The sequence below is a fragment of the Macaca thibetana genome, chromosome 15 (genome assembly GCF_024542745.1).
Source record: "Macaca thibetana thibetana isolate TM-01 chromosome 15, ASM2454274v1, whole genome shotgun sequence".
Taxonomy (NCBI): Eukaryota; Metazoa; Chordata; class Mammalia; order Primates; family Cercopithecidae; genus Macaca; species Macaca thibetana.
In genome coordinates this window covers 84679158-84701485 of record NC_065592.1, presented here as the reverse complement: position 1 = coordinate 84701485, position 22328 = coordinate 84679158, and the positions used below count along the sequence as shown (strand labels likewise).

Below are 22328 nucleotides of genomic sequence, written 5' to 3'. Positions count from 1 at the left end.
TGGCGTCAAGTGATCCATCCACTCAGCCTTCCATAGTGCTGGGATTACAGGCGTGAGCCACTGTGCCCAGCTTATCCTCTCATTTCTATTGGCCCTGAGCAAGTTTGAGATCTGAACTAAACTTCTTTATGTAATGTTTGTTTTGTTTTGTTTTTTCCTCTGATTGTAAAAGTCCATTATAGAAAATTTAGAAAATGCAGGTGTGTATAAAGAAGCCACTCAAATGAACCAAATTTCTTAGTGTTTGGTCTGCACTCAGATTCATAGCTCATTTGGCTCTTAATAAAATTCAGAGTTGTTTTTGTGACGGACTACAAGGATAACCTTTTGATTCTAGTGTAATTTAAGATATTTTACCAGTGGGGCACGGTGGCCTACGCCTGTAGTCCCAGCACTTTGGGAGGCCATGTAGTCCCAGCACTTTGGGAGGCCAAGGCAGGCAGATCACTTGAGGTCAGGAGTTCGAGACCAGCCTAACCAACATGGGGAAACCCCATTTCTACTAAAAATACAAAATTAGCTGGGTGTGGCGGTGCATGCCTGTAATCCCAGCTACTCAGGAGGCTGAGACAGGAAAATCACTTGAACCTGGGAGGCGGAGGTTGCAGTGAGCCAAGATGGCACCACTGCACTCCAGCCTGGGCAACAAGAAAGAAACTCCATCTAAAAAAAAAAAAAAAAAAAGATATTAGGAAGTCAAGTTAGAAAAGAATTTTTTTATCTGCTCCTAATTGTTATGGGTGAGTATCTAGAGAAATGTTGAATGGAGAAAAAGTAAGCCTATGACATTCTTCAGTGCTTTCTATTGTATAGCAAACTGGATTCTTGCCTTCTCTGAGCTTTCAAAATGATCTGGAATCTTGACCTTTCAAAGCTATGGTTTAAAAAGACAACTAGAAATGTGATTTTCTGCTCTTCATTGTTTTCCCATATTTCTTCCTATTTATAAAGGATTAAAATGTTATACCTAAAAAAAGAAAATTGCAAAAATCAGCTTATATCTATATCATTTTTGGATATTTGTAGTATTTAATATTTGTATCTTATCTGAATATGATTCAAAGAACAAATTACTTCCACATATATTTCTTTCTTCCTATAATGGCTATCAGACACTTTAAATCTATTTAAAAGTTATTTTCATGTATTGGCTGCATATGAACATGTAAAGGAAAAAGATCATACCATTTAATTTTCCATGTTCTTTTTTTTTTTTTTTTTTTTTTTTTTTTTGAGACAGAGTCTTGCTCTGTCGCCCAGGCTGGAGTGCAGTGGCCGGATCTCAGCTCACTGCAAGCTCCGCCTCCCGGGTTTACGCCATTCTCCTGCCTCAGCCTCCCGAGTAGCTGGGACTACAGGCGCCTGCCACCTCGCCCGGCTAGTTTTTTGTATTTTTAGTAGAGACGGGATTTCACCATGTTAGCCAGGATGGTCTCGATCTCCTGACCTTGTGATCCGCCCGTCTCGGCCTCCCAAACTGCTGGGATTACAGGCTTGAGCCACCGCGCCCGGCCTAATTTTCCATGTTCTTAAATCAACCATATTGAATTGGCATTGTGTGTTCAGAATGTCCCCAATCATATGTGAAAACAAAAAATAGGTAGACATTAACCTAATTTTCTTCTTTCTCTTTCACTTGGTTTCAAAGTCAAGTTGGAGGGGAGTTGATTTCATTTTACACAGCACTACTTCCCGTGTTATCTGTGAGCCAACATCTCATAAAGCAATTAGTATTCTCAAATTTACAATCCACAATTTGAGGGGCATTAATTGCTCAGGTAATTATTTGTTTATGTAATATTTATTTACTTGCTTATCACCTCATCCGAGAACCTCAGTGTGATTCATAAACATTAACTTTTTGTAATTACGTTTTATTGCAAGAAAATAAGATACATAGTTATTAGTATATTTTAAATCATTATTAGCTTTGCAGTTGACCAAGAAAGCTGGCATTTAGATTGGTGGTTATAACTTAAATCTAACTTAAATCGGTCTTCTTTTTGGTGCCAGTGATGTGCTATCATATACTGAAAGAATTCTGAATGATATTTCAGCTTTGCAAAGCGATAGCAGAAGAACCTGATGCAAGTTTATTCTCGTCTTCTTTAAGATTTCCAGTATTTTATCTCTAACATGGTAGGAATGTCTTGAATTAAGCATGTAGAATTTTATTTTTAGGGTCCTCCAAATAGCTCATTCTCTCACGTCCTAGCATGACCTTCAATAACCAAACAAGCAAAAAGTCTAACAGTTACAAATATAGTGTTTACCAATATAAAAAAAAATAAACATTCTTATGATACCTAGTCTGTCTAGGCTTGTGACCTTTTCCACTGAACTCTGAACACATCTGGCTTTTTTCTGCCAAACCTCAGATCTCTGACCTGTGTTGTTTGTGGTCATCACCTTTGTTGTTGTTGCTGTTTTTAAGTTAATTCTACTAGGGTTGTGGAGCTCCAGGCTGTGAACTATGATTTGTAATCTCTTGTGTTTATGACATTCTACTTCTTTCCAACATGATTTGTGGCTGACTTTATTTTTAACATTTGGACACAATGCTTTCATATTTCAAAGCTGACCTTTGATCTTTGTGTGTTCTATTTTGTAAATCGTAGGTGATGGATCTGGGGAGCCACAGGTGAGAGGGGCTAAAAAAAGGTCCCAGAAATGTGGTGGTTGCTTGTTGGCTGCCATGATTCAACAGCAGGGTCATGAAAGCTGATGCAGGGAGTTGCTCAGACCAGGGAAGAGTTTGGACAGTAAATATGAGTCACTGCCTGATCCAGCAAACTCCCGCGGTGCCTCTGAGTCTAGGATCAGGGTCATCTTTGACTTGAGAGTGAATAACAATGTCTGCTTTCCCAAAGGAATAAAGATGGAAAGTTCTGATATCCACTTTTAATCATATATTTTTCTAGCAATATGCTAATTTAACACATCAGCACCTGTATGTCTCTCAACATGTCAATAATTTTAGTCATGTTAACATGCTGATGACTGTGCCATTTTAGTCCTTTGAGTTTGCAGACTTATAAAACAGATGTGTTCCTGTGAGGACATACTTAGATGGCTTTCTCATAGTTTCCAACTTGCCTACATTTAAATTAATATTAAAATAAGTAATTATATTATAAAATTATAGTTTCCCAAAAGATTTTTGAGTCCAGATTCCTATTGTCCTAAAAGGTGGCAATTATTTGTCTTCGGTAGACTATTAACTTCATAATTTTCATTAAGATTAATTCTATTAATTCCTTGGTGGTCCATCCCTATATTGAGTAACCCATTTTCTGGGATACCTTCCTAAACAGCAATGGAGCTTCTTACTGAAGCAATGTAAGACTGGTATTATTATTCTTCAACAATCCTCAATGGAAACAGAAAAGTGACCATTTTCCTTCCTTTGCTCCTTCCTTCATTTCCTCCTTCATTCCTTTCTTCCTAATTATTTTATTTTTATTTATTCACTAGAGACAGGGTCTTGCTCTGTTGCCCAGGTTGAAGTGCATTGGCACTATCATGGTTCACCATAGCCTTGACCTCCTGGGCTCAGGTAGCTGAGATCACAGGTGTGCACCACCACATCTGGCTGTTTTTGTTTGTTTGTTTGTTTGTTTTGTAGAGACAGAGTCTATCTATGTCGCCCAGGCTGATCTCGAACTCCTAAACTCAAGCAATCCTCCTACCTCAACCCAAAGCGCTGGGCTTACAGGCCTGAGCCATGTGTTCAACCCCTCTTTCTCCCTAATTTACATTCTAGTTAAGGGGAGGTACATGAATCCTGAACACAAGCTATGTGGCTAACAAATCAATATTCAACTAACAAGGCTTAGAACTTTATCTTTACGTGGTTGGAGATTCACCCATACTCTATAAAATGAAGTGCCACGGAAGAATATCTCATGGAAAAAGCCCAGGCTTTGGATTTTTTTTTTTTTTTTTTTTTTGATGGAGTCTCACCCTGTCCCTTAGGCTGGAGTGCAGTGGCACAATCTCGGCTCACTGCAGCCTCCCTCTCCTGGGTTCAAGCGATTCTCCTGCCTCAGCTTCCCAAGTAGCTGGGATTACAGGCATGCGCCGTGACACCTGGCTAATTTTTGTATTTTTAGTAGAGATGGGGTTTCCCCATGTTGACCAGGCTGGTCTCAGGTGATCCATTTGCCTTGGCCTCCCAAAGTGCAGGAATTACACCATGCCCAGCTTGGATTTAAATGCATTTTTATTCCAGTATGGCTCTTCCATTTTACCTGCTGTGATCTTGGACAAGTTAACCTGATTCAACATGTGTAGAAGAAAGAAAACAATAGTTAACTAATGGAATGGTGATGAAGATTAAATTAGATAAGAAATGCAAGTAATGTGCCTAAAATAGTGACTTTCACCTGGTATATGCTCTCTACATAAACCTAAAAATAATTTTAGGTTTGTTTAAACCTAAAATAATTGTAGGTTTATGTAGAAAGCATATACCAGGTTAAAGTTAATTTCTCAAATATTTGAACAATTCCTATTAATTGTAATTCCTGCACCTTGGGAGGCCAAGGCAGATGGATCACTTGAGACCAGCCTGGCCAACATGGGGAAACTCCATCTCTACTGAAAATACAAAAATTAGCCAGGCGTCATGGCACATGCCTGTAATCCCAACTACTTGGTTTACCCAAACCTAAAATTATTTTTACATTCTAGTTAAGGGGAGGTACATGAATCTAAAACATAAACCTAAAATTATTTTTAGGATGATGAATTATTTTTAGGATGATGAAGAGACATCAAGAAATTTTGCCTTTGCTGAGGTTGGCAACAGCTGATAATGAGATTCCAAAGGGGAATATGGTAAGCAGGGCGAATTAGGAGATTGAACTGCAAAAGATCCAGAGAGACAAGATGAAGTTACATGAAGATAGCATCTAAAAAATGATGAGAGATGAAATTCTTTCATCTACCAGGTGAAAGCTAATTTCTCAAATATTTGAACAATTCCCATTAAATTTCCCCTTTTATCATTTTCTCCAGTAACTTCATGAAAAACGGTAAGCTTTTCTGTATGTAATAATAATCTCACCTTTCAAAAAGAAAATTGCCATTTCTCTGTAACATCAACAATTATTCCTTATCTATTTTACTTGTATAATCAAAGAATAATACAAACATTGAAACAGATGAAGAGACATCAAGAAACTCTGCCTTTGCTGAGGTTGGCAACAGCTGATAATGAGATTCCAAAGGGGAATATGGTAAGCAGGACGAATTAGGAGATTGAACTGCAAAAGATCCAGAGAGACAAGATGAAGTTACATGAAGATAGCATCTAAACAATGATGAAAGATGAAATTCAAGCAAGGTGTTCTGATGTATTGGCAACATGTAAGATGCTGCTGGACAAACTCCTGGGAATCACTAAACCTTAGAGGTAATCATGGAGTGAAAAATCCATTCAGGAGATTGCCTAAGAAGATAAATGCAAAAGAGGCACTAAAAATATGTGATTAGGCCCTGCTCTGCCGCCTGCCACCGCTGCCCGAGCCCGAGTGGTTCACTGCACCGTGAAGACAGATTCCAGACGCCAGGAACTCACGCCTCCAATCCCAGACACTATGTCCAGGAAAGGCTCCGTGGTTCTGGCCTACAGTGGCGGCCTGGACACCTCGTGCATCCTCGTGTGGCTGAAGGAACAAGGCTACGACGTCATTGCCTATCTGGCCAACATTGGCCAGAAGGAAGACTTCGAGGAAGCCAGGAAGAAGGCACTGAAGCTTGGGGCCAAAAAGGTGTTCATTGAGGATGTCAGCAGGGAGTTTGTGCAGGAGTTCATCTGGCCGGCCATCCAGTCCAGCGCACTGTACGAGGATGGCTACCTCCTGGGCACCTCTCTAGCCAGGCCTTGCATCGCCTGCAAACAAGTGGAAATCACCCAGCGGGAGGGGGCCAAGTATGTGTCCCATGGCGCCACAGGAAAGGGGAATGATCAGGTCCGGTTTGAGCTCACCTGCTACTCGCTGGCCCCCCAGATAAAGGTCATTGCTCCCTGGAGGATGCCTGAATTCTACAACCAGTTCAAGGGCTGCAATGACCTGATGGAATACGCAAAGCAACACGGGATTCCCATCCCGGTCACCCCCAAGAGCCCATGGAGTATGGACGAGAACCTCATGCATATCAGCTACGAGGCTGGAATCCTGGAGAACCCCAAGAACCAAGCGCCTCCAGGTCTCTACACGAAGACCCAGGACCCGGCCAAAGCCCCCAACACCCCTGACATTCTCGAGATCGAGTTCAAAAAAGGGGTCCCCGTGAAGGTGACCAACGTCAAGGATGGCACCACTCACCAGACCTCCTTGGAGCTCTTCATGTACCTGAACGAAGTCGCGGGCAAGCATGGTGTGGGCCGTATTGACATCGTGGAGAACTGCTTCATTGGAATGAAGTCCCGAGGTATCTACGAGACCCCAGCAGGCACCATCCTTTACCACGCTCATTTAGACATCAAGGCCTTCACCATGGACCGAGAAGTGCGCAAAATCAAACAAGGCCTGGGCTTGAAATTTGCTGAGCTGGTGTATACCGGTTTCTGGCACAGCCCTGAGTGTGAATTTGTCCGCCACTGCATTGCCAAGTCCCAGGAGCGAGTGGAAGGGAAAGTGCAGGTGTCCGTCCTCAAGGGCCAGGTGTACATCCTCAGCCGGGAGTCCCCACTGTCTCTCTACAACGAGGAACTGGTGAGCATGAACGTGCAGGGTGATTATGAGCCGATTGATGCCACCGGGTTCATCAACATCAATTCCCTCAGGCTGAAGGAATATCATCGTCTCCAGAGCAAGGTCACTGCCAAATAGACCCCTATACAATGAGGAGCTGGGGCCTCCTCAATTTGCAGATCCCCCAAGTACAGGCACTAATTGTTGTGATAATTTGTAACTGTGACTTGTTCTCCCTGGCTGGCAGCATAGTGGGGCTGCCAGGCCCCAGCTTTGTTCCCTGGTCCCCCTGAAGCCTGCAGACTTTGTGTTGTCACCGAAGGGAAGGGTGGGGGGCAGCTGCGGTGGGGAGCTATAAAATGACAATTAAAAGATTAAAAATATATATATATGTGATTAATGCTCTCAAAGGCAATGGGCAGGGGGGATCAGGATAATAATGAGACTTTACCATTTCACAAAAGATCTTTACATGTGTCATCTCCATATTGCAGAGCAGCCCTGAAAGACAGGAACCTCCCACATCATCATTTTATAGATGTGGAACTGAAGCTCAGGCACAATTAAATGACTTGCTCAAAGCCACACAGCCAGTAAAGGACAAGGCCAGGACTTGAATGTGGATCTTCCAATTCTAAATCCATTATAATCTGCTCTAAAGGACTGTCAAATGTGATGTTTCACTGAGGAATGATGACTTTGAATAGCACCATTTTATGGTAGAAGGCAAACTATCTTTCTGCCTTGAATACAATAGTTTCACATTAACTGAGGCCAACTGTGGTCCGAAAACAGATGAGTACAGTACAATAAGATATTCTGAAAGAAAGAGAGAGACATTTGTATAATTTTTTTTTTTTTTTTTTCTTTTTGAGACATGGTCTTGCTCTGTTGCCCGCGGTGGAGTGCAGTGGCACAAACATGGTTCACTGCAGTCTCAACCCCCTGGGTTTAAGCAATCCTTCTGCCTCTGCCCCTGAGTAACTAGGACCACAGGCATGCGCCACCATGACTGGCTAAGTGTTTTATTTTTTGTAGAGATGGACTTTCGCCAAATTGCCCAGGCTCCTGGGCTCAAGGGATCCTCCCGCCTCTGCCTCCCAAAGTGTTGGGATTCACAGCCATAAGCCACCGTGCCAGCCTTACATAACTTTTATTACAGTATGTTGTTGCAATGTTTAAATTTTACTATGAGTTATTGTTGTTAATCTCTTACTGTGCCTAATTTATATATTAAACTTTATAATTGTTATGTATGTATAGGAAAAACATAGTATGTACAGGGTTTGGTAAAATCTGATTTCAGGCATCTAATGGTGGGCTTGGAAGGTATCCCCCCAGATAAGAAAGGACTACTGTAATGTTCACCTGAATAATTTAGGGGAATGTTTAGAAGCCTTAATTATAGACATTGACTCTCAGGCTATCCCCAGTCTCTAAATGTTTCCTGTGTCGATATACTCAATTTCTGAGGGAGACACATTAAATGTATGTTCCAGAAAACACTTCAGGCAAATATACCCATATTAATACAAAATAGGACTTAACCCCAAACCCACATGGGTTTTCTACCCTGGTGACCTCAACTGGGCTATTTCTTGGCTTCTGGCCGAATAAGGCTTACTATAAAGGCAAACCAAAGACCATGGGCTTGAGTATTGCACTCGAAATCACAGGCACGTTTGCTGCTAATCTTGCAGGAAATTACAAAATAAAATTAACTGAGGTACAGCTTATACACTAAACTACATATGCAGTAAAGCACACAAACCTTAACTGTACAGCTTGATGAATTTTAACATATGTATACCCCGTGTAACCCCTACCGTCAAGATATAGAACATTTCTGGTACCTGCAGGGCATTTTAGAATATCTACAAAAATTAACTTTCCCACTCTAAACTGTCAGTGGGTATGAGGATGGTCTTTGCCTAAGGTCTTACCAGGACAAGCAAATAAAAGCACTAATGTTTAAATTTCAGGAAGTCCTTAGCTCTTCAGAGGCAGACCCTGTGCTTACAAAGAGGGTGGGTCAGGCGTGAGCTGGCCAGCACTGTTTCTGCCTGTCTCTGCAGCATTTCCTCTTTCTGTAGTACTTTAGCTGGTTTTCCTCGGAGGAAACACTCCTTTCCACGTGTTTGAGTCACACTAATCCCATCTTCCTGGTGCCAGGGTTGGATGATGGGAACGAGGCCTAAGCCAATGAGCGTGCTGCATTCCCAGCCCACACTGATAGGCCTAGGGGTAGGCCCAATGTAAAGCAAGAAGAGGTTCGCTGAGACAGCAAGCCAGAATCAGGAAGGGTGGAGCCAACACTCTGAGACAGAAATCAGATCTGCTGACACGCCCGGCCGAGCTCCCTTATGTACCCACGCCTGAAACAAGATCCACCCTTGGACTTTAAGTTACAAGACTCCGTAGATTCTCTTGTGTCAAGCACAAGCAGCTTGAACTTTGTTTTCTGTCACTTGCAGTCAAAATGACCTAGTAAGTTTCTGCGAGGGCTAAGTTGTCCCCTCTAAGAGAATGACAGGAATTTTTTCTTCTCTTAAAGGAGAGTGGGCATAGAAAGGAGGGGAAAAGGAAGAGAGGGAGGCTGGAGCCCGAATTGTGGCAGAAAAGGAACGAAAGATTCGTTTTTTAAGAACAAGGACAAGGATGATGAATATTGTATTCATGTTATTTACATTTTATGCAAACTACTTTCACCTTTCCCAAACTCCAGCAAAGCTGACTACATATAAAAATGCCTGTGTGAGTGTGTGTGTGTGTGTGTGTATGTGAAAGAGAGAGAGAGAGAGAGAGAGAAGAGAGGAGAGAGGATGGGGGAGAAGAAGAGGGATGAGCAGGAGAGGAAGGCAGGCTGGCTGGCCGGCCAGGATCAACATTGTATTGAGGTGATAGAGAAGAAGGAACACAAGAGACAATGAAAAGATTATCTCTAAACTCAACAAATTCAGCAAAATAGGAGCTTGGAGCCAGAACTGAACATGGAAATGTAAGCCCTCTGGCAATGCATAGAATTGTTGAAGAATGAGTTGGACTTCCACAAGTCTTGGTATGGGGGGTTGAGCCTATCTCCTCTAGATCTTAAGAGGCAGGGTGACCCCAATTAACTAGGGCTGACATTATCCCTAAGTCTATTTATTTGGCAATAACATTACTTGCTAGCAAGAGTTTTCTCAGCCACTTCTAACTTTGGGTTGGTTAAACAGGAACCAAAAAGGCAAACAAATAAAAATCTACACAGGAAGTGAAAAACAGATAATAGTAAAATATTTTTCAAAAATGTCTTCAAATAAGGAACCTCAAAATTAACAAACTCTTTTACTTTACTGATTTGCAAGAAATCTGCTTCCCAAAGCCCAAACATACCCAAAGGAAAACAAAATGCATGTATTTTGCTTTGCTTAATGTGGATTTTGTGCATTTTGCCCATGCAAAATGCTAGGCCTCCGTGAACGTAACTCACTCACAGTTCTCTGAAGTTACCAGTTAACCCAAAATTAGACATTTACCACTTAATGGGAAAAACATGTGCTTTCTCTACTCCCATCACCGCACCCTACCTTGGAAATTTTTCCATTCAGTTAACATGTATTAAATTCTAACGGCACTAGATGTTACATAGGGTACAGACAACAAAGTAGGCAAGATCTATGCCCTCAGAAATTACATAAGAAAAAAACACGTATAGATGATCAACACATTCTCCACTGGCTAATTCCAATGTCAAGAAAGCTAAGTATAGGTATGTATAACCCAAGGAAAAGGAGAAGCCAGATATTTAGGTTGGGTTCCCAGGGAAATAAACTCCAGCATGGAGATTAGTATGCAAATAGTTTATTAGAGAGTGTTCCCAGGATCAAAACCTGTGGGAGGGAAGAAGCCAGGACTGGGTAGGAAAAGAAGTAGTGCCTGAGACTGTCTAAATCCAGGCCTGAAGTCAATCTTCAGGGAGCCCTGAAGCTGGCTCAACCTTTCAGAGTTGTTCTGAGTCAGGAAGAGACTTCTAGAGCTTTCAACTCCACATGGACTAATCATGGGACGCTGACTGCCCCAGGAAGGGGTATGACTTTGCTGGGGGAGCTCTGAAGACTGTCCGCTGGCATTCTTCCCAAAAACATCTGGAGGAATAAATCCTTCAGTCTTGAAAAAGAGATCGGGGGGCACAGTGCACAGCATCTACACCACCGGAAATTATTTAAGGTTTTGGAATTCAATTAATCTGGTGATACCCTAACATATGAACTTCCCATTTCTTTTTGGAGGGTAGGAGTGGCTCTCCTGGGTAGGTTCTCCTTGAGCAGCAATCTGCTTCATACTTAATCACCTTATTAACTTGTCTGATAAAGTTTTCCCAGGGAAGGAAGCATTTTAGCCCAACGATAACCATCAGCATGTTGTTTGGGCTGATAATGAAAACACTAACATTAGAATGAAGTGGTTTGGAGTTGGAGTCACACGGAATGGTTGTGTTTTCACCGGAGTAGAAGTGCTTTGAATATTATTGACTCACTTAGACCTTTGGGTATATAGGGGCACCAGAGAGTTGATAATGCCTGTCAGAGGAAGGCAGCTGAAATGCTGCTCAATCCCAACTATTTGCAACTTGAACGTCTACTATCAGTGAAGACAGAAAGTGAACTTGCTTGTGAAGATGCCCTGACTTCAGCGCTGTTCGTTCCATCTAATAGAGCTGTTACCAGATCCAACTCTGCAATGTGCCTTCAAGTATATTATTAATGTTCAGGAATGCAGGACAGTCAAGTTCGGTCTTTCTTTCAACAAAAAGTAAATGATAAAATTATATTCCAAGAACCTGAGGATCCTGTCCTCATGAAGAGTGTTCCCCAAGAATCCCAAAGGAATTTTTTTCTGTGCTGATTGTTATTCATAGCATGGAAGAAAAAAAAAAAAATCCAAATTCTTGTTTTTCTTCTTCTCCTAGAACTACCTGCAGCCACTCAAGAAACATGGAAATCACTGTGATATCCACTTATTTTGCAAATATGGGTGGATAGTGCTGCATTTAAGATGATGGGAATGGGCTTTCTGCATTATTACTCAATTAATTAATTTAATGACCCCAACCACATTATAAAGGACAGCACCTTGGCCAGGTGCGGTGGCTTACGCCTGTAATCCCCAGACTTTGGGAGGCTGAGGTGGGCAGATCATTTGAGGTCAGGAGTTCGAGACCAGCCTAGCCAACATGGCGAAACCCCATCTCTACTAAAAAAAAAAAGACGAAAATTAGCTGGTTGTGGAGAGCGCCTATAATCCCAGCTACTCAGGAGGCTGAGGCAGAAGAATCGCTTGAACCAGGGAGGCGGAAGCAGAGATTGCAGTGAGCCGAGATCGTACCACTGAACTCCAGCCTGGGCAACAAGAGTGAGACTCCGTCTCTAAATAAATAAGTAAATAGTAAATAAGTAAATAAATAAGTAAATAAATAGAGGACAGCACCTCACAAATGCTTTCTTTGTGTAGGAGAAGCAAGGGAAAATAATATAGGACAGCTGTGAACAGGCCCTGTGCTAATTTGATTTATAATCACCTAAAAAATAAGAAACATCAGATGCTCTTAATTGGAAATTTTCTCTTCATTAGAGAAATATGCCTTGCCATATTTTTATTTAAGAACCACTGTGGAGTTTGTAGGGAGTTTGGGGACGGCTCTGTGCAAAGTTAATCATAGCCTGCTCAATTGATTATAGCATGCATTCTGTTTGCTTGTCACGTGAATAGAGCGAGGCTTCAACTGCATGACATGAATAGGCTGGACGTGCCAGAGAATTACGTGTTGTGTTATTTGTTAAACTTTAGAACCACAACCAATGCTTAATGCTGAAAACCTCTAATCAGTATTGGACTGTTCAGACTTAAAGCTGTGTTTACAATAGTAACAGATAGTAGGACGGATGTATCTTCCATTTGCAAATTAAATAGAAACATACATTGTAATTGAAAGCCCCTTAAAAATTCCCCAGATGGAGTTAAAAAGTAATCACTTGATGAGTTTATTGGGAAAAAAATGGAAAAATATTTATTAAAAATATTCAATTACTAGAACGCTCTCTGTCCCTAAAGACTAGTGGGGGATAGCAACACAAAGTAACTCATTCAGAGGCATTATAGGCTGGGCTCGTGGCTCATGCCTGTAATCCCAGCACTTTGGGAAGCTGAGGCAAGTGGATCACTTGAGGTCAGGAGTTCGAGACCAGTCTGACCAACATGATGAAACCCCATCTCTTCTAAAAATACGAAAATTAGCTGAGCATGGTGGCGGACACCTGTAATCCCAGCTACTTGGGAGGCTCAGACAGGAGAATTGCTTGAACCAGGAGTTGAAGTTTGCAGCGAGCCAAGATCATACCACTGCACTCCAGCCTGGGCGATAGAGTGAGACTCAGTCTCAAAAAAAAAAAAAAAAAAAAAAAAAAAAAAAGTATTGTATTCTTCATACTAACTGATAAATAACATCTAAGAAAAACAAGGTATTATTGCTACGGCACTAATAAATAATTATAATAAGCCAAGGTAGAGAGAGAAAACACTTTCCTTCTTCCTGCAGTGTTATATCAAAATCTAGGGAGATTGTTCACGAATAGTTGCATTTTATTATAGGAAAGCATATTCAAGTGTTTACTTAAGTAAAGTCCTGAAAATTTTTAGGACATCTTGCTTTGTTTTGCCCTGTTTATAACCTTACTATCCTCTTTTCTTGGTTGAGGTGGGGACAGGGGCTCTGTTGCATTTTCTTCAGTAGATAATTAGTTTTAGCATGATTGAAATAATAGAGAAGCTCTGAAGACAGTTCTTGAAAATCAGCAGCCTGAAGAAATTACATTTGGCTTACAAGATTAGTATTACTTCTGCCCATGTTTACTATTGCTGTATTCCATCTTCTGAGCCATTGGTGTCTCTGTAGTTCACCATATACAGGCCAAGAACACATGCCTGAAACAAATACATTCCACTCTCCTGAGGCAGTGGCGTGGAGCTGATTATTCTGATTACTGTAGGGGGTGACAAGGAGACACATTCTCATTAGCATCATATTAGTCTGTTCTTGCATTGCTATAAAGGAATACATGAGATTGGGTAATTTATAATGATAAGAAGTTTAATTGGCTCATGGTTCTGTAGGCTGTACAGGAAGCATGGTGCTGGCATCTGTTCCTGGGGAGGACCTCAACAAGCTTACACTCACGGTGGAAAGGCGAAAGGGAAGCCAGCATGTTGCGTGGAAGAAGGGGGTAAAGGAGAAAGGGCAAGAGACAGAGAGAAGAAGTGCCATACTCTTTTCAACAACCAGCTCTTGTGTGAACTCAGAGCAGGAACTCACTCATCACCAATAGAAGAGCATTAAGCTATTTATGAGGGATCCACCCCCATGATCCAAATATCTCCTACCAGGTCCCACCTCCCAACCTTGGGGGTTACATTTCAACATGAGATTTGGAGGGGACGAATACCAACCCATATCAAATACTGTTCAGATATACAGGCAAGAATGCCTTTTCTGCCCAGCTTGTCTATGGTTTAATTCTTCAGTTGATTCTTTACTTCCCCTGAAGCTTCATCTCACTTGATAAATGGAACAGAAAGCAAATTAGGGAAGTCTAAAATGCTTTAATGAATTTAGGTCTTTGAAGGCCTAAGAATTTTTTTCTTCTCATTAGAAGACTGAATTCATTCATTTGCTTGTTCATTTGTTCCATCGGTCAACCAGCAAGTATACCTAGAAAGAGCATATATTCCGAGGCCGTCAGGAATGTGACAGTGATAAGGACATAGTCTCTGACTTTGAGGAGTGTAAAGGAATCCCGACGTCCCCTCATCGCTTGCCCCATGTCCTTTTTCTCCCTTGTTTGCCCAGTACACACATACTCAGGAATGGGCCTATTTATCTATTTCCTTCCTCAAGCTCCACTCTGCATCATTTTAGTAAGATCATCTTGTGGCATTAAGCAGCAATTGTTTAGGAGTAGTAAAAAGTGTTTTAAGAAAGCAAATATTCTTTTGCTAATACATATTGCTGGATTTTATGTTACCTCACAGTTAACTGTAGTCAATTTATAAACGAAGAACCAATTTTCTTTGCATTATCAGAGCAATATGAGATGTGCCAGTCCTGTTATCATGTACTGATTAGTATGTGGGTAAATTGCACCTCTGTTGACAGTGTGGGAGATAATAAATAGGCAGAATTTGGGAATATGATTTCGGGAGTCACAAAGACCTGGATTTGAAACCAGGCTTTATCACTTAGAAGCTGTGTGGCCTTGGACAAGTTATTTACCTTCTCTGAATCTTGATTTCCTGCTCTACAAAAGAGTGATACTCCCTGGCTCAAATACATATGGCAAGAGTTACAAATGGGGTTAGCCCAAGTTGCCCTCACCATGCCTTCGTGCCCGGGCCTCACCAGCCTCAGAACATGAAACAGATCTTCTTAAGGATAGTATATTGGTTTGCTGGGGCTGCCAGCACAAAAGATCACAATCTGGGTGACTGAAACCACAAAAGTTAACTTTCTCACAGTTCTGGAGGCTGGAAATCCAAGATCGGGGGTTGGCAGTTTTGTTTTCTTCTGAGGCTTCTCTCCTTGACTTGCAGCAGGCTGTGTTCTCGCTGTGTTTTTTCTATGTGTGCACACATCCCTGGTGTCTTGATCTTTTCTTATAAGGACACCAGTCATATTAGACCACGGCTCCACCATAATGGCCTCATTTTACCTTAATCATCTTTGTTGAAGCTTTAGCTTCAAATTTCGAAGTATTGGGAGTTGGAACTTCAACGTATGTCCCGGACATATCATCCTGAACACACCCGATCTCGTCTGATCCCAGAAGCTAAGTAGGGTCAGGCCTGCTTAGTACTTGGATGGGAACTTCAACATATGAATTGAGGGGGTGGACACAATTCAGCGCATGACAGATAGTAAGACAGTCACCCAGATTTCACCATCTTGCATTCATCTGCATAACTCAGGGCTCAGTACCAATCGCAGGAAGTATCTTTCAGGTGCTCAAGACTTGCCAGGTTTTCCACTCTTGCTCTGCCAGGAAACCACCTTAGCATCGGTCTCCACCACCAGCCCTGCCTGAGACCCCAGTGGGCACCTGAGTGTCTGTACCCAGGGTGCTCTGCCTAGTGCCTAGGATGCCCCCTTTGCAGCCTGCACTGTAGCATAGCCAGGCCCCTGCAGTGGGGAGAACACTCACTCTGCAACCTGTCCCATCCAGTCACTGGGCCTCCAGCCAGGCTGCCTATACGTTTGTGCCTCCAAGGCCCTCGTGAAAACAGCTGCTTCATCATCTGTCCACAACCCCTTTCCCTACAGGTTTTGGACAGTGTAGAACCAAATGGCATGCTCTGCTCCTTCCCCTTATCTCTCAGCATCAGGGACTAGGGCGTGTTATCCCTCCTCACTCCAGGTTCAGCCAAAAGCCTCATTGATTCTGACTTCTGGCCATGACCTTCTTTTAGGTCATTCACATGCTCAGACATGTGGGATTAGGGTGGGATTCTTTTACATATAAACCCTTGTACTCTCTTGACATAGTTGTTCAATGGGCACCTTGAAGGGAACAATGACATTAGCTCCTGATACTACTTTTTAAAATTTCTTGGCATCCTGTGCTGGTTGAAGAAGTAGCCTTTGAAGTCAGATTGCCTGGGTTTAAATCCTGTTCTGTGACCTTGGACTGCACACTTACCTACCTGATTTTTATTTTTTCAGACTGAGTCTTACTCTGTCACCCAGGCTTGAGTGCAATGGTGCAACCTTGGCTCACCGCAACCTCTGCCTCCCGGGTTCAAGCAATTCCCCTGCCTCAGCCTCTCAAGTAGCTGGGATTACAGGCATGCGCCATCACACCCGGCTAATCCTGTATTTTTAGTAGAGATAGGGTTTTGCCATGTTGGTCAGGCTGGTCTCGAACTCCTGACCTCAGGTGATTTGCCTGCCTTGGCCTCTCAAAGTGCTGTGATTATAGGCGTGATTGGTTTTTCTATCTATAAAATAGATATAATAATACTTCTTATCTTGTAGGAATGAGTTAAATCAATGATACAGTAGTCTCCCCACCCATTATCTGTGATTTCACTTTTCACGGCTTCAGTTACTTCTGGTCCATTAGGTCTGAAAATATTGAATAGAAAATTCTAGAAATAAACAATTCATAGGTTTTAAATTGCTTGTGATTCTGAGTACTGTGATGAAATCTCACGCCCCAAGATGAGAATCATCCCTTTGTCCAACAAATCTACTCTTTGTATGCTCCACATCAGTGATCACTTAGTAGCCCTCTCAGTTATCAGATCGACCAATCTTTTGAGGTATCACGTGCTTGTGTTCAAGTCACCTTGTTTTACTTACTAATGGACCTAAAGAACAAGGGCAGTGATGCTGGCAATTTGGATACACCAAACTGATAAAGTCCTTCCTTTAAGTGAAAAGGTGAAAGTTCTCAATAAAGTAAGAAAAAAATTGCAGGCTGAAGTTGCTAAGTTCTACTGTAACAATAAATCTTCTGTCATTAAAATTGTGAAGGGAAAAGAAATTCATGCTAGTTTTGCTGCTGCACCTCAAACTGTAATCAGGTTTTGTACTGTCCATGATTTCAGGCATCCACTGGGGGTCTTGGAACGTATGCCCTGCAGGTGAGGAGCGACTACTTTCGCATAAAGGGTTTATCACCTTGCCTGGGATGTTATGATTATTGTCATTGTCATCAAACATTCCCCAAGTGGTAACTCTTCCACGTATTTCTTTTAGGTATGATGTCATTTAGTTCTCAAACAATTCCATGAGGGAGAAACCATTCTGATCTCTGTTTTACAGAAGAACAAACAGTTAAGTCAGTAGCCCAAGACTGCATGGTTATCAAGTGGCACTGTCAGCATTAAGACCAGTTCCATCTGATCTTAACAGGCTGTGCTCTTTACCACTGTACTCAGTAAGTGATATTTATCAGTCACGATCAATTAGTCAACAGATTTTATATAGATGGTAAATACACTTTAGTAGGTGGAGTGAGAAATATGTATGTGAAGTACTGGTTTTTGTTTTTTTTTTTTCCCAAGGATCTTACAGCTTTATTGGAAATATGCATATACATGTGAAAACAGAACTGAAATTACAAGGCACTGAGTGCAAATAAATAGTGGAAATGAAATACCCTATGAGTTCCAAAGAGGGAGTGGGAGAGCCCATGGTGAACCAGCATAGTCAAGAAAGGCATCGTGAAGAAGGTGGGCATGAGCCTAGAACACAGGAGCTTCATGTTTAATGATTGAATACAGTAGGTAGTCATTGAAGGATAAGTAGAATCAGGAAAAACTGAGAGGAGGAGGGAGGAAAGGCATTTTGGAAGATTGAGGTGAGCAAATAAACTGCTAAACTGGAGGAAATATCAATATTGTTTATATTACTAATTTAGAGTGGCCTTAAATATATGTATTAACAGATAAATGCAGAGCAAAATTATTTTGCAAAGCTCATTAACCTCTTTAACTTCACTGAACATTTAGAAAACAGTAAGATTTTGTTGGTAATTGGGGTAAATGCACGAGGCTTTTAGAAGACAGCAGCCACCAGCCACAGATCTGTAACCAACCCAGGCCTCACCAGCTGCCCAAGAGCTGAAAAGAATGAATATCTTGACACACCGCCCAAGGATCTCTGTTCAAAACAACTTAAGAGTACTTGGGAAGAATTAAAATGTACCACTGTTTCTCAGTGTACTTTTACATATTAACATCTGAAAGTGTCTAAAAACAATAGGCTACATGTTACCAGAGCAAACAGAAACCGTGCAGTTAATTTTACATTAACCCAATGATGAAGCTAGTTCAAAGCTTTAAAAATGAGACAAAAGAAAGCAAGCCAGCCATGGTGGCTGAAAACAAATTAAGATTGAATCAATCTTGACCTTAAACACTCTACCAGCAAAAGTCAAACAATAATAATGGCAATAAAAAGCAGTTTTACTAGGTAATGTCTGACTATACAGAATGCCAGGAATTGGGTTTTCTTGATCAAACGCTGTTCTAGCACCGTCCATCTGAAGCAGCAGGGCAGCACATGCGCGGTAGTATATTTTGCATGGCAGCACATAAGCTCCTGCCTTCAGGGCTATTTGAAACAGAACGTTCTATGCATTTTGTGTGATCTGAAAATCAAGTGGATACCAGGACATAGCAGTATCACTTTTAGAGCCAGGCAAGGACAGTTCCTGTCCTCTCCCCAAGCCACATCTCTCCTAATGGAGCAAGGAATTCATGGGGCCAAATGGATGTGTGCACCTGGAATCCAGCAATCTCCTCCTATCCTCGGAAAAATGTCGTAAGGCCACTTACAGAGCCTCTGAAGACCTTGTCCCCACGTCTGTCCTTTGGAGAGGGGACTGCGCCACTGGTGTGAAAACGCCTAGCCATAGAGTAACCAAGGTGGTGCTGCCTGTGTGGTGTAGACAGAGCTCGAATGTGTGGTCCAGGATATCCATGCCACTCACGTAGGGTCCTTCTCCTTCATGGTTGATTCAGGACAGAGGGTTCAGGAGTAGGGAGGTAAGCATTATACCTTAGTGGGGGCCAGGGCTAGCTCTCCCTATGTCACCATGTTGTAACATAAAACTTTGACAATTCTGACAATTCTGAATTCAATCCTGACCTGCTAGTTCATTGTAAAGGTGCGTATTCTTGCCCTGGGCCCATAAATGTTTGCTGTGGGCCCAGGAAACATAAGAGGCTGACAGACGCAAAAAGGACGAGGACGTAAAATTCTCAATCCCATCTCCTCTTAATCCAGGGCTAGGACATCCATAGCAGAGATGGGGAGCTGTGAGCGCTGAGTGCGTGGCTAATCCTGCATCTTTCTGTTCTCTTTCTTCTTTCCTTTCTTTAATTTTCTTCCTCACTATCTGATTTCTTCCAGGCACATCCAATGTCCACCTTGGGCATCGCTCAGGTGGTCACCAATAAGTGCATGAAGATCACTCACAGTCACTCAGAATTCCTTTTTCTTCTTTTTCATTCAACAAGCTCTCACTCTGTTGCCCAGGCTGGAGTGCCACGGCGTGATCACAGCTCACTGCAGTCTTGACTTCCCAGGCTCAGGTGATCCTCCCACCTCAGTCGCCTGAATAACTCTACAGGCATGCGCCACCATGCCCAGCTAATTTTTTTTTTTTTGTATTTTTTTTGTAGAGATGGGGTTTCCCCATGTTGCTCAGGCTGGTCTTGAACTCCTGGGTTCAAGCTATCCACCCGCCTCGGCCTCCCAAGTTGCTGAGATTACAGGCATGATCACCATGCCCAGCCAGTTACTCAGAATTTCAAAAATGTGAATTACCCAACGACACACGCCCCAACATAGGTAAATACCCAGCTCTGCCTCACATTCTAAACCAGCTCAGTTGTTTCCCATTTTTTTTTTTTCCTAGTTTTCTAAGTCTCTTCTGAAAGTTGGCCGTTCCTAGCCTTGGAGTACAGTTTGCTCGATATGTGATTTTAATGAACGCTCAGTGCTCTTCCTTACTCCTAGATCTCTATCTGCTGCCTCATTGACTGTTAGTATCTCTTACTCTAAATAATAAAATAAAAACCAGAGTCGGTTTTAAAAGTTCTTGCACTTAAACATAGCTTTCATACAGAGTATCTGGAAGAAATTCCCTTTCCTAATCTTCCCTTTCCTAATCTTCTTACACTGATGTATTTTTGCAGTATGGGTCAGAGAGGAGGGCAAATAAGGAAGTAGACCTCAGACGTAGTTTATACCAGCAGTGTTAATTATTGATTCCATTAACCTTTAGACTCTTGGATTGAGGAACTCACTCAAACTTAAAGGAGGAAAGATTTTAAAACTTGCTCATAACTTTTTTTTTTTTTTTTTTTTTTTTGAGATGGTGTTTCACTCCTGCTGCCCAGGCTGGAATGCAATGGCACGATTTCAGCTCACCACAACCTCCGCCTCCCGGGTTCAAGCAATTCTCCTGCCTCAGCCTCCTGAGTAGTTGGGATTACAGGCATGAGCCACCACACCCGGCTAATTTTGTACTTTTAGTAGAAACAGGGTTTCTCCATGTTGGTCAGGCTGGTCTCGAACTCCCAACCTCAGGTGACCCACCCACCTCAGCCTCCCAAAGTGCTGGGATTACAGGAGTGAGCCGCTGTGCCCGGCTTGCTCATAACTTTTTAATAACTATAACAAATTTCTTGACAGTCTGACCTTGGGCATGCCTAAAAAGAAGCTGAAATGCCGAAGACTCTGGTGATGTATTTACTTTCTAAAGCAATGGGAAAGAGGTGGCCTTGGGAAAGGGTCTTGAGATCTGGATACAGAAAATGCATGTTGAATTCAAGCAATGCCACTCATTAGCTATGCACCTTTGAGTAGGTTGCTTACTATCCCTGAACCTTAGTTTCTTCAACTGCAAAATGGAAATACTGTCTAGGAACAAGATTGTTGGACATCTCAAGTGAGATTATGAATGAAAAAATATTTTGTGAATTAAAAGCACTGTGCCAATTATTTGTTTTGTTTTGTTTGTTTTTTGAGACAAAATTTCTCTCTGTTGCACAGGCTGGAGTGTAGTTGCCCAATCATAGTTCACTGCAGCCTCGGACTCCTGCCTTCAAGTAATCCTCCTGCCTCCTCCAAAAGTGCTGGGATTACAGGCATGAGCTGCTGCATTTGGTGTTAGTTATTATTAATGCTTATTATGAGGCCATTTATTCTTAAGTCCTTGTAAGAAGGGGATAGAGAAGAACTTTCAGAAAGAAAGAGAAAAAATCTTGGAAAATGGTGAAGATGCAGATTAAACCAGAAGCTACTCTATTTAACATCCACCTTTTAGACCCTCTGTAATGGATGCTGAATAACCAGCATTGAGCACAGATGAAACTGACTTCTTCATGAAACTTTGCCCAAGAGTGAGATAATTTTTTTAAAATCAATATTTGTATTTAAAGATTCAGAAATGTCATCATCATTTCTAATATGTACATAGAGAAACTGCAAACTTCCCTAAAGTATAGACTTTTAAATGAGCAAACAAGAAACCTCATAAACATTTAATTTTCATCTATTTTGTTCACTGAAGTATTCCCTGTGCCTAAACCCAGTGCCTGACACAGCACAAGCGCTCATGAATTACAATGTATATACAAATACCGCTATAATTTGAGGGACTAGTTTCTGACTCTTACACGGTTCACTAACAAGACCCGCACTTGCCATTCCAATGAGGAAAAGTCTTTGGTTAGCTGAGATCTTGTGCTTCAGTGATAAATGTTTTTTACATGAAAGTGTCAAGTGCAACTGGCTTCTCTCCAGGAAATGTAAGGCTACGCAATGCACTCACACTTGTGGCCTTTGAGAATATGGTCTCCTACCAGCAAGAGGATGGTTGCAACATCAAGTGTTTCTTGTTTTAAAAACGACTTACATGTATGCAACTTAATTATTTTAATAGCCTCTTTGATAAGCGTTATTTCACTTGATTAGCTCAACAACCCAGTGAGGTCAGCAAATGACAAAATCTCCATTTTGTGCTTGAGAAAAATGAGACCTAGCAAAGGGAAGTAATTAATGACGAGTAAGGAGAGGGAAGA

The 22328-nt window shown here is 41.8% G+C and overlaps 2 protein-coding genes across 2 annotated transcripts in view; one reads left to right on the top strand and one right to left on the bottom strand.

Moving 5' to 3' along the window:
* ANXA1 (annexin A1) overlaps window positions 1-22328 on the bottom strand; it is an 897109-nt gene that overhangs the window by 857354 nt on the left and 17427 nt on the right. The window lies entirely within an intron of this gene.
* Window positions 5504-7075, top strand: LOC126937465 (argininosuccinate synthase-like). Its single transcript, XM_050760917.1, has one exon. It carries the CDS (start codon window positions 5601-5603, stop codon window positions 6837-6839), a length of 1239 nt encoding a protein of 412 aa, XP_050616874.1. The 5' UTR covers window positions 5504-5600; the 3' UTR covers window positions 6840-7075.